Here is a 12631-nt window from a genome sequence, read left to right on the forward strand (position 1 = left end):
ACATAGTGCGTCTATTCTTGACTGTCTATAGGGGTCGTCGCATGATTTAGGGGGTCAAGACTACGGCATCCAGAAGTTTGGGTGGATGAGGGTTCAATGCCCTTATAACGTCAAGGTAAAAAAAAATAATAATACATTTGATGCATAGCGAGATATTTATTCATGGAGGCGTTTCTGGGTGGCGGATCACTGCAGAGTCATTTTTCCGCCACTAATTTCCGCGAGAAGCCTGTTGCGCCTTCAAACAGCGCTGTATAACGAGAGTGAGTGTAATAAAGACATTGGTACTTGTAAGAACAGTCACTTCACGCTCATGATTTTAGTATCCGAAGTAAAAAATGTAAAAGTTATGACTGAGGAGGTGACAGAATGAAGCATTATTTTTACTCCTCCCAGTACGCATTTTCCACCGGGAACAGCTCTCAAAAGAGGACTGTGGGTGTCTGCCAAACACAGGGGAATTGTGCGTCTGCTTGGAGCTGACGAGAGACTGATTGCACAGATATATAACAGATATAAATTCTGGCACAGACCCCCCTACGTCCCCCGCTCCTTCCTACCTTAAGAGACGCGAGTTGGGGGCCTCATCTTCTGCCCCTCGGTCTTGGAATATGGCGCTGTGACATCACACTGCCGGCCTATCACAGACATGGAGGAGCCCGGGGCCAGCTTCACAGATAGCGGAGATTAGGGGTGTGCAGGGAGGACCATCTAGGACCACTGCGCCACACCAGGCGTGCTTTATAAATGTCCTCAATTGTGTCTGGGTGGTCGGAGATCAGGAACTGGGTGATGAGGAGACAGAGATGGACTATAAACCAGAACTATAGTATAATATATATACTGTAACTAAGGTCACATTGACGAGCTGCCTTGTAGGAGTTTGATATCTCTGAGCCCTACAAAGGATTATTGGAAGAGAAGGCAGCCTTGTCTATAGGAGCGTTTCCCAGCGGAGGCTCTGGGTAAACTCAAAAAATAAGTGTCAGACAACAAGAATTTATTCTTATTGGGGCCCCAGTCACAGATTGGACCCCATGAAATTAGTTTGAATGGGGTCTCTTGCCCTGCCGACAACTAATGGGTGAGAGGAAACAGTAACTGAGGAGATCTAGACCGCACAGGGCAAGAAGCGGGTACCCGACCGCTGCCCCCGGGCGTGTGTGCCAGGCTAGGGCAGTGTTAGTATCCCTTTACGGTGCCCACACAAACTACCATCTGGCTATGTGGCACAACCATGAAACCAGGTTAGGGAACACTAGTGGTGAATAAAAGTGAATGAGTTATATAACATTACAGTCTGGAATTGGGCTATAGACAGGTTTATCCGGAGAAACAGGTTCCGGTGTTACTATAGCGACAGAACGCAGTATCCGGAGATTCGTCTCTGCATCTAGAGAACGTCTGACCATAGGTTTAATAGTTATATTTAGCCTGAAATTAGTTTCACTTTAATGAAAAGAAAACACGGAGTCCGACACACCCAGGTAAGTAAAACACAATCTACTGGGAAGACAAACAGAGAAATCTGAGAGCAACAGTTTTCTCTTTTATAAATAGGAATCTTATCATGAAGAAACAAAATAATGTTTTTAAACAAACGATTAAGTGTGACAAATATGTGTAGAAATGAATGACAGCTTCATTCACAGAGTACGATTCCCTCTCACGAGAGGGTAACATGAGAAGACCGAGGTCAACTTATTTCTGATAATCAGCGACTGAGGGGACTTTGCGATGAATGCGTTTATTCTCTATTCCGTGCAGAGGGCAATTATATCCGGATGTTTGTGCTGATCGCCAAGCATCCAGATCTGTGTCTGATTTGGGGACAGGCGTGTTCAGTGGTTACTCCAAATAATCTGGATTCCAAGAGCCCTGAGACGGTGGCGCACAAACTGACTGCACTAAACCACAGCAACCAATCATTAGTAAGCTTTCATCTGACCAGTATTTATCAGACAAAAGCAGGCATCTGATTGGCTGCTGTAGTTCTCGCCCCTATATGTGTATAATTGAGGTGGCTGGACCCTGCTCCTACGTCACACGGCTCCACTTGAAAAAGGAGAGCTGCGTGCACCTAACAGTAGTACACGCAGCATTGCCCATGTATATTATGGGGATAGGAAGAGTTGGAGAGCAGCCAAGCATGGTCTAATATAGCCACGCCCCCATGCATGCTGGTCACGCCCACTGGCGGCATGGTGTGGAAACCCCCCTCTACAAATCCTGCGTTTGCCCCTGTACACTCTCCAGGAACGGTGTGGGCGGGGTTATTATATAGCTCCACCCACTGAGATCATCATGGCTGCTTCCAGTCAGCAAATGCTGATATTGTAAAACTGATGGAAGTCTGCAGTAAATTCTCATTTATCACTTTCAGGCCTCTGGAGTTTGATACTTATCCTGTTTATTTATACTGTAATCTACATTATCTGACATATGACACAGATTTTACTAAATACAAATATCCCTAAATAAAACTTTTGGGAACTTAAAACCACAATGTATGAAGATAATAAATGTGAAATAGGAGGAAGCGCCGGTCAGGATTCTGTGATGAACAATATTCAGCGACTCCATTAGGAGTTCGATCGTTACAGACTCCTCGTCGGACAAAGTCCCAACGTAACCTGATTTGGTTTATTCACCACTGAATGGGACAGAGGAACGACGCGAGTGGTGCAGGATCCAGCGGCGGATCAATGAATCCATTCACTTACGTGTAATTAGGGGTAATTTAATATGCTGCAAAGTGGTAATTATGTCCCACTACATCGGGAGGGGGGTAAATGACTCATCCAGATAATAGGACGACTGTTACTAATTATCAACAAGACACATTTTACTTCGTTAGAAAACATCGGGCTCGTTATAAATACGCCCCTCTCTCCAGAGACCGGGAAGATTCTTTAACGTCAGATATCGTGCTCAAAAAATCTCTTACTGACTCTATTTACTAACAATATCCCCGGGCGACTAATCAATACTGGACGATAGCGGTAATTCACCGCTTTTCAGATATGCACATGGTGAACCGGATACACAGACTGCGCATACGCAGCGGAACTGAACGTCCACATTTAGGTTCTCAGTTCCACAAATATTAAAAAGGAAATAAATAGATAAAAGTTATTTTAAGATATACACGTAATATATTTAAAAACCGTCGCACACTTCAACGCCCTCCTGAGAGAACAGAACATACAAACAGTACCCATTCGCCATAGAATCACACCGCCGCGGCAGACAGTGTCACCCCCATATATGGGGCAAAGCGAAGCATCTCCCCTTCCCAGCGAAAATAAAGGTTTCCATCCATTGGTGAATCAGCCCCTTGGTCACAGACAGAAGAGTCTCTACAAATACACAGAAGGATTGTCGTATAAGAGCGACATACTAAGCGATAAGACCATTTAGTGTTCAGAGATACAGCGGCTGTAAGGCAACCCAGAGAGATTCCCCGTTAGAGGGGACAGGGTATGAATACTTATGCAACCATGAAATTACTGCCTGTTTTTATTTGCAATTAATGAAGAGAAAGATTCAGAGATTTTTCATTTGACATTCGAGTATTTTGTGTTCACTAGAGTAAGAATTCCCCAATAAATACAATCTGGTTCCACGACGACGTAAGAAAATAAAAATGTACAAAATGCCAAAGAGGTGAAAACTTGTCACAGTTACTGTCCGTCATACAACACGTTTGTTAGTCTGTCTACTCCGTGTTTTCCTAACGTCAGTGACACAGACAAGCTGAAGGGACACATTGAGTAGTATTCTTACGGCACAGCGGAGGGGAGAGACAATTACAAAGGTCGTTTTCTATTATTTAACCCTCGGACAGATCCTTGTTTGATGTATAAGGATTAATTACCGGGTACGGAACGGTTACATCTTCGGCCCAACGTTCTGGCGTTAGTGGTGGTTCTGGTGTTGCCCGTTACTTATATACAAGGAAGAACAACGTCTTGTGGCCTAAATCAATGGTGATAACAAGATATAAAGGCTGAAGAGGAGGAAACCTGAAAATAATGCAATATATTTAGTGAAAGTTACAGGAGGTCATACATTAAAGTTATCGGAAGGTGGATAGCACTGGTAAACAGGACTGATGTGTAAGTGAGTGTTCCCCTTAGTCAGGAGGGCGCATAACTCTGTACCTGCCACATAACATGCGTAGCCGCCTACAAACTAATGGGTCAGTGGGTCGGGACTAGATGTGATGGGCTACAGCTACACGTAGACTAACCAGAAATACTTTAATGTCTTCATTGTCCCCAGTACTAAGCTGGACACAACGTTACATTATCCCGCTGCGCAGGCAACTAGAAGCGCCTGCCGCCTCCCTCTATGTCCAGATCTTCCTGAAGAACCTGGCCACGCCCCCAGTGACATCATACCCACCCCAATGACATCACAGATACCTTACCTCTATGCTACTCCCCCAAAACTATTGTATTGTCGTATGATTGGGTGAAGGTAAAAGGATTATGGGAAACGGCGAGGATGTTTGACCAACAGAAAGGGAAATTCTTTCACCCTATGGAGTCACTACTTGGTCCTGGCGATTTGTAGGAAGGATTCAACCCGTAAAATGGCTGCCGGCGCGTGGCGAAAGAGTCACTTTAAACAGCTCAAACAAAACAAACTTTATTAGTTCCCCAAGTCTTGCACAGCAGACATTCACCTCTCTGGCTCTGACACCCACATGATGAGACTAAGTAGGTGGTTATATAATGGGTGGGGGGGACAAGCAATGATTCGAGGTCCCCAATAACTGAGGTAATGGGCACTAACCTAGACAATATCCATCCACAACAATTCAATGATGCAAAAAGCTGACTGTCTGCACAACGTCATTTTGATTTGCACCTCAGTTTATTGAGAGAACAAAAAAATAAAAATAAAACCATAGAGTAGATTTAAGAATAAATCAAATCATTAAATCCAGTTACAGCAAAATTGAGCCTTGAATAAAGAAATTAGGCGTCAGCCAACGAGGAAGAGAAGAACTCGGAGAGTAATTCCGGGACATTTGCATAGATTTGTCCTCTGTATTTATAGCTGATGATTTAATCCATTATAGACAGTGATATCTATCACATGAGGACGGGGAATAAGCAAATTAATGGAATTAATTTAGGAGGCACGGATAATGCCTCTGTCCACAGGATAAAGCGGCAGCTCTCTTGGAGAGATGTTTCTGATGCTGGGGTCTCTGCTGCTCGGACCACCGCACCCCACTGATTAGCTGCTATAGAGGAACAGACAGAGATAACGGAGAACACTGGATGATTTAGGACGTTTTCTTCGTGAGAGACGCTGCAAAGAGCAGAATATAAAGTACTTGCTGAATCCTCTAATGCTCGAGAGCTCTTTAATCCAGGGGGATTGTAATAACGTACACAAAACAACAGCGGATGTATATTACAGAGACCGAGTCCACCGTTATCACCCGCCCCCTAATTCCACTAGGTAGACGAGCTGATTATTTTCACTTCTCAGGTAACTGAAACGCACAATATGATTCTAAACCCGTCCTAGTCAAAGGACTTCAAACTAAAAATTCATCCATTTATATGATGTGTAGTCTACCCAGACGTCAGGAGCAGAGCTCTAGGGAGCAGCCATCTTGTTTTCCTCCAAACATCATCTGATGCAGACTGATAAATAGTATATATATATTTACACACACACACATTATATATAAACACAGTTTGGGGTTTTGCAACTTGAACGGCATCAGATACGCTCCGGTCAGTCTGCCACAGTCTGTCTAGTGCTCAGTATGATACTTTATGCTGAGAGCCAGGTTACTCCATCGCCCCGGCGTCTGTTCAGAGTTACCCACAGCAGCATCACTGCGCCATGGGGGGGGGGGGGGGGGGACGTTAAGAACAGGCCCTGGGTCCCAGACCACTGGCTGAGTACCACAGATCTACAGCATGCACCAGTTATATAACGGAATTAGATATATGTAACAGGTCAGATACGATAAAACAATTCATATTTATTTAGAAGCGAGTCTGTAATTTAATCTGTGACATTATGTTACTTAGCTGATCACAAACGTCTCCAAAGTGCTTTGTTCCACCTCTATAGGAAGAACGAAACCATGTAGCCAATGTTTGCCTAACAACTGCGCGAGTTACAACTAACTGTGTCCAAGATGAAAACAGGTCTTGCAGCATTCCCCAATATAACTTTTATTATATATATTATATACATATACACAGTGGGGAATATATGGAGATGTATCATACCACCACTTCTCCTACACACACACATATATATATACACAGTGGGGAATACTGGGAGCATTGGCCAGGGGAGGGCTGGCAAATTTTTGGCCTGGGAGCCAGGACTCACCTCAGCAGTTTTAGCAACATTTTAAAGGAACAGAATGCAGTGACCCAGCCACAAGTAGCCCACGGTTCATGAGGGCGTTAGAATCACTTTCAAATTCAATACACTAATATCACATTTATCTTCACCTCAGACGGGTGAATAGAACCGTCAGGATAGATGCAAATCACAAACTCAGCAGAGGTCTTGTGCAAAGAAGTGAAAGGAACACGGACCAGTAAACAATATATATAGTATAGGAGCCAGGCCGGGATATAATAACTCCCCGTGTATAATAATGACACCCAGTATATAACAATAATGACACCCCAGTACACCAGGTATATAACAATAATGACACCCAGTATATAACAATAATGACACCCCAGTACACCCAGTATATAACAATAATGACACCCAGTATATAACAATGACACCCAGTATATAACAATAATGACACCCCAGTACACCCAGTATATAACAATAACACCCCAGTACACCCAGTATATAACAGTGACACCCCAGTGCACCCAGTATATAACAGTGACACCCCAGTACACCCAGTATATAACAATGACACCCCAGTACACCCAGTATATAACAATGACACCCCAGTACACCCAGTATATAACAATAACACCCCAGTACACCCAGTATATAACAATGACACCCCAGTACACAACAATGACACCCCAGTACACCCAGTATATAGCAATGACACTCAGTATATAACAATGACACCCCAGTACACCCAGTATATAACAATGACACCCAGTATATAACAATGACACCCCAGTACACCCAGTATATAACAATGACACCCGGTATAAAACAATGACACCCCAGTACACCCAGTATATAGCAATGACACCCCAGTACACCCAGTATATAACAATGACACCCCAGTACACCCAGTATATAACAATAACACCCCAGTACACCCAGTATATAACAATGACACCCCAGTACACAACAATGACACCCCAGTACACCCAGTATATAGCAATGACACCCCAGTACACCCAGTATATAACAATGACACCCAATATATATCAATGACACCCCAGTAGACCCAGTATATAACAATGACACCCGGTATATAACAATGACACCCCAGTACACCCAGTAAATAGCAATGACACCCCAGTACACCCAGTATATAACAATGACACCCCAGTACACCCAGTATATAACAATAACACCCCAGTACACCCAGTATATAACAATGACACCCCAGTATATAACAATGACACCCCAGTACACCCAGTATATAACAATGACACCCCAGTACACCCAGTATATAACAATGACACCCAGTATATAACAATGACACCCCAGTAGACCCAGTATATAACAATGACACCCCAGTACACCCAGTATATAACAATGACACCCAGTATATAACAATGACACCCCAGTACACCCAGTATATAACAATAACACCCCAGTACACCCAGTATATAACAATGACACCCGGTATATAACACCCCAGTACACCCAGCACATGCCCACAGTTGCCCCCGCACCTACCTCCGCCTTCAGCTCGCTGCCCCCCAGCAGGTGGTATTTGTGGGGTAACCTCCGCACGTTCTGCAGCAGTTTGGAGAAGCGTTTGCCCCCCATGGCCCCCTGGACGAGGGTGATGTGCGGGTCCTGCGGGAGCGGGGCGGGGGCTGAGTGCGGACTCCCCGGACTGTACCTGGTACAGGTGAGCGAGGCCCCGCCCTCCTCCAGCAGGTGCCTGCCCATCCCGCACTCCGTGCACCGGGCCATAGGGAGAGATGTGGTCCTGACCGAGCCGCACTGCGCATGTGCGACCCCCGCTCTGACGCTGCGACACTAGGAGGGGTCTGCAGAGCATCGTGTGCTGCACGGGGGTATCCTCCCTGCAGAGCATCCTCCACACAGCATCATCTGTGCTGCACGGGGGTATCCTCCCTGCAGAGCATCATGTGTGCTGCACGGGGGTATCCTGTGTGCAGAGCATCATCCACACAGCATCATGTGTGCTGCACGGGGGTATCCTCCCTGCAGAGCATCCTCCACACAGCATCATCTGTGCTGCACGGGGGTATCCTGTGTGCAGAGCATCCTCCACACAGCATCATGTGTGCTGCACGGGGGTATCCTGCCTGCAGAGCATCATCCACACAGCATCATCTGTGCTGCACGGGGGTATCCTCCCTGCAGAGCATCATCCACACAGCATCATCTGTGCTGCACGGGGGTATCCTCCCTGCAGAGCATCATCCACACAGCATCATCTGTGCTGCACGGGGGTATCCTGTGTGCAGAGCATCATCCACACAGCATCATGTGCGCTGCACGGGGGTATCCTCCCTGCAGAGCATCCTCCACACAGCATCATGTGTGCTGCACGGGTGTATCCTCCCTGCAGAGCATCATGTGTGCTGCACGGGGGTATCCTGTGTGCAGAGCATCCTCCACACAGCATCATCTGTGCTGCACGGGGGTATCCTGCCTGCAGAGCATCATCCACACAGCATCATCTGTGCTGCACGGGGGTATCCTCCCTGCAGAGCATCATCCACACAGCATCATCTGTGCTGCACGGGGGTATCCTGTGTGCAGAGCATCATGTGTGCTGCACGGGGGTATCCTCCCCGCAGAGCATCATCCACACAACATCATCTGTGCTGCACGGGGGTATCCTGTGTGCAGAGCATCCTCCATACAGCATCATGTGTGCTGCACGGGGGTATCCTCCCTGCAGAGCATCATCCACACAGCATCATCTGTGCTGCACGGGGGTATCCTGTGTGCAGAGCATGCTCCACACAGCATCATGTGTGCTGCACGGGTGTATCCTCCCTGCAGAGCATCATGTGTGCTGCACGGGGGTATCCTGTGTGCAGAGCATCATCCACACAGCATCATGTGTGCTGCACGGGGGTATCCTCCCTGCAGAGCATCCTCCACACAGCATCATCTGTGCTGCACGGGGGTATCCTGTGTGCAGAGCATCCTCCACACAGCATCATGTGTGCTGCACGGGGGTATCCTGCCTGCAGAGCATCATCCACACAGCATCATCTGTGCTGCACAGGGGTATCCTCCCTGCAGAGCATCATCCACACAGCATCATCTGTGCTGCACGGGGGTATCCTGTGTGCAGAGCATCATCCACACAGCATCATGTGCGCTGCACGGGGGTATCCTCCCTGCAGAGCATCCTCCACACAGCATCATGTGTGCTGCACGGGTGTATCCTCCCTGCAGAGCATCATGTGTGCTGCACGGGGGTATCCTGTGTGCAGAGCATCCTCCACACAGCATCATCTGTGCTGCACGGGGGTATCCTGCCTGCAGAGCATCATCCACACAGCATCATCTGTGCTGCACGGGGGTATCCTCCTTGCAGAGCATCATCCACACAGCATCATCTGTGCTGCACGGGGGTATCCTGTGTGCAGAGCATCATGTGTGCTGCACGGGGGTATCCTGTGTGCAGAGCATCCTCCACACAGCATCATGTGCGCTGCACGGGGGTATTCTGTGTGCAGAGCATCCTCCACACAGCATCATGTGTGCTGCACGGGGGTATCCTCCCCGCAGAGCATCATCCACACAGCATCATCTGTGCTGCACGGGGGTATCCTGTGTGCAGAGCATCCTCCACACAGCATCATGTGTGCTGCACGGGGGTATCCTGTGTGTAGAGCATTGTGTGTGCTGCACGGGGGTATCCTGTGTGTAGAGCATCGTGTGCGCTGCACGGGGGTATCCTCCCTGCAGAGCATCTCCCACACAGCATCATGTGTGCTGCACGGGGGTATTCTCCCTGCAGAGCATCTCCCACACAGCATCATCTGTGCTGCACGGGGGTATCCTGTGTGCAGAGCATCTCTCACCCAGCATCATGTGTGCTGCACGGGGGTATCCTCCCTGCAGAGCATTGTGTGTGCTGCACGGGGGTATCCTGCCTGCAGAGCATCTCTCACACAGCATCATGTGCACTGCACGGGGGTATCCTCCCTGCAGAGCATCATGTGTGCTGCACAGGGGTATCCCGTGTGCAGAGCATCATGTGTGCTGCACGGGGGTATCCTGTCTGCAGAGCATCTCCCCACACAGCATCATATGTGCTGCATGGGGGTATCCTCCCTGCAGAGCATCATATGTGCTGCACAGGGGTATCCTCTGTGCAGAGCATCTCCACACAGCATCATGTGTGCTGCACGGGGGTATCCTGCCTGCAGAGCATCTCCCCACACAGCATCATGTGTGCTGCAAGGGGGTATCCTCCCTGCAGAGCATCATGTGTGCTGCAAGGGGGTATCCTGCCTGCAGAGCATCTCCCCACACAGCATCATGTGTGCTGCACAGGGGTGTCTTCCCTGCAGAGCATCATATGTGCTGCACGGGTGTATCCTCCCTGCAGAGCATCGTGTGCGCTGCACAGGGGTATCCTCCCTGCAGATCATCATGTGCGTTGCACGGGGGTATCCTGCCTGCAGAGCATCATATGTGCTGCACAGGGGTATCCACTGTGCAGAGCATCTCCCCACACAGCATCATGTGTGCTGCACGGGGGTATCCTGTGTGCAGAGCATCTCTCCACACAGCATCATGTGTGCTGCACAGGGGTATCCTCCCTGCAGAGCATCATGTGCGCTGTACAGGGGTATCCTGTGTGCAGAGCATCTCCCCACACTGCATCATGTGTGCTGCACGGGGGTATCCTCCCTGCAGAGCATCATGTATGCTGCACGGGGGTATTCTGCCTGCAGAGAATCTCTCCACACAGCATCATGTGTGCTGCATGGGGGTATCCTCCCTGCAGGGTGGTTCCTTTTTTTTTACAACAAAATTGCCAACTTTCTCAATGGGCATCATACCCTGGTGCCACCGACAGGTAACTGTGTTTGACTATTTGTATTTTGAAGTCTGCTGAGATGTATGAACACTTGAAGAAAGAATAGTTATATATAATACATTTTATACATCCCCCTTTAGCCATTTGAGGTGATAGAAGGTATGAAAATCACCAACAGCTGATAATCACGTTCTCACACATTAACTGCACAGTTTAGTTGTATCAATAAAAATCATATTTTGCCCTCTGTATTGTGTGGCGGTCACAAGTGTGTTGTGTGGCGATCACAAGGTTGCTGTGGGGTTTTCTGCAGCTGTAGAACATCCACATCCCGGGATGAGGGACAGCTGGGACGTATTTCCACTCATCACGTTACATACATGATGTGTGATCCAGTTAGTGGTGCTCTCTTTATATAAGGGAGGATGGGAGGAGATGTAGGTGGTTGGAGGGAAGTGCAAGCTATGCCCTCCATTGTGCTGGCCACGCCCACACACAGCTGGCCACACCCACACATCACTGGCCACACCTCCGGTGGGACGGCACTTCTCACAATAGGCCCTTTATAATTTTTAGCCCCAGGCCCATGTGTCTCTTAATTTGGCCCTACGTCAGTTGATGAATACGGGTCTAGGTCCGCTCTGCTCTAACAGACAATATACTGCAGGATACGTCCAACACATATGTGGAACATAAAGTCACGCATGGAATAAAAATTCAACTAATGTCATCTGTTATAGTTATTAATGACAAAACATTAAAAAGTAAAACATTTTAATTTTCTCTCCATAATATACATATATTAGGATGTAATTAAAGTCTACTGTACATAAAATGCATGCTGATTGCGCTGGAGCTTGGCACGCCCTTACTGTACACTGACCACGTGCATTCACTCATTCCCTTCCCCAAACTGACCCTGAAATTGTAGTCTGTAGTTGGGTCCTTTGCACTCGAAGATGAATTAGACGTTGCTGCGCTCTCTGGCAAATGGTTTGTTTCTGGGCACACAGAACAGTTTTACACAAAATTAAGGCACATATTGTCATTTATGTCCTTTATGAATCAGACCCTTTGTGTCTATCTTATAGAGTAATATCTGACATCCATCACACAGTATGGTATTTTCAGATTTGTATCTAACTTAGTTATAACTTCATTGTATCTAACTTAAATATTTGTCTCTCTCACTAAGTGCCCCAAGTGTGAGGAGGCCTCAAAGGTCTCTCTTTAACCACTACCACAAACTGCCCCCAGCCGCGATCTGTCTGTTGGAGAGGTGATCCCAGCAATATCATCATCATCACTGCACATATCACTGGTCACCTTCCCCGTCCTATAGTCCTTCACATGTACAAACCCCATGTTAGGAACCCCTCCAGCCGGCACAACACAACCCGGAATCTACTCTGCCAGTCAGGTGTTCACTGGAGCCCCTGATGGTGG

The 12631-nt window shown here is 47.6% G+C and overlaps 1 protein-coding gene across 1 annotated transcript in view; it reads right to left on the reverse strand.

Annotated features, from left to right (window-relative positions):
* Positions 1-8158, reverse strand: part of ATP2C2 (ATPase secretory pathway Ca2+ transporting 2) — a 43053-nt gene extending 34895 nt beyond the window's left edge. Inside the window, 1 exon segment of the mRNA XM_075189369.1 lies at positions 7879-8158. Within this exon segment, the coding sequence (XP_075045470.1) occupies positions 7879-8121 (243 nt within the window). The 5' untranslated portion in view covers positions 8122-8158.
* Between the last annotated feature and the right edge of the window lie 4473 nt (positions 8159-12631).

The sequence above is a fragment of the Mixophyes fleayi genome, chromosome 10 (genome assembly GCF_038048845.1).
Source record: "Mixophyes fleayi isolate aMixFle1 chromosome 10, aMixFle1.hap1, whole genome shotgun sequence".
Lineage (NCBI taxonomy): Eukaryota > Metazoa > Chordata > Amphibia > Anura > Limnodynastidae > Mixophyes > Mixophyes fleayi.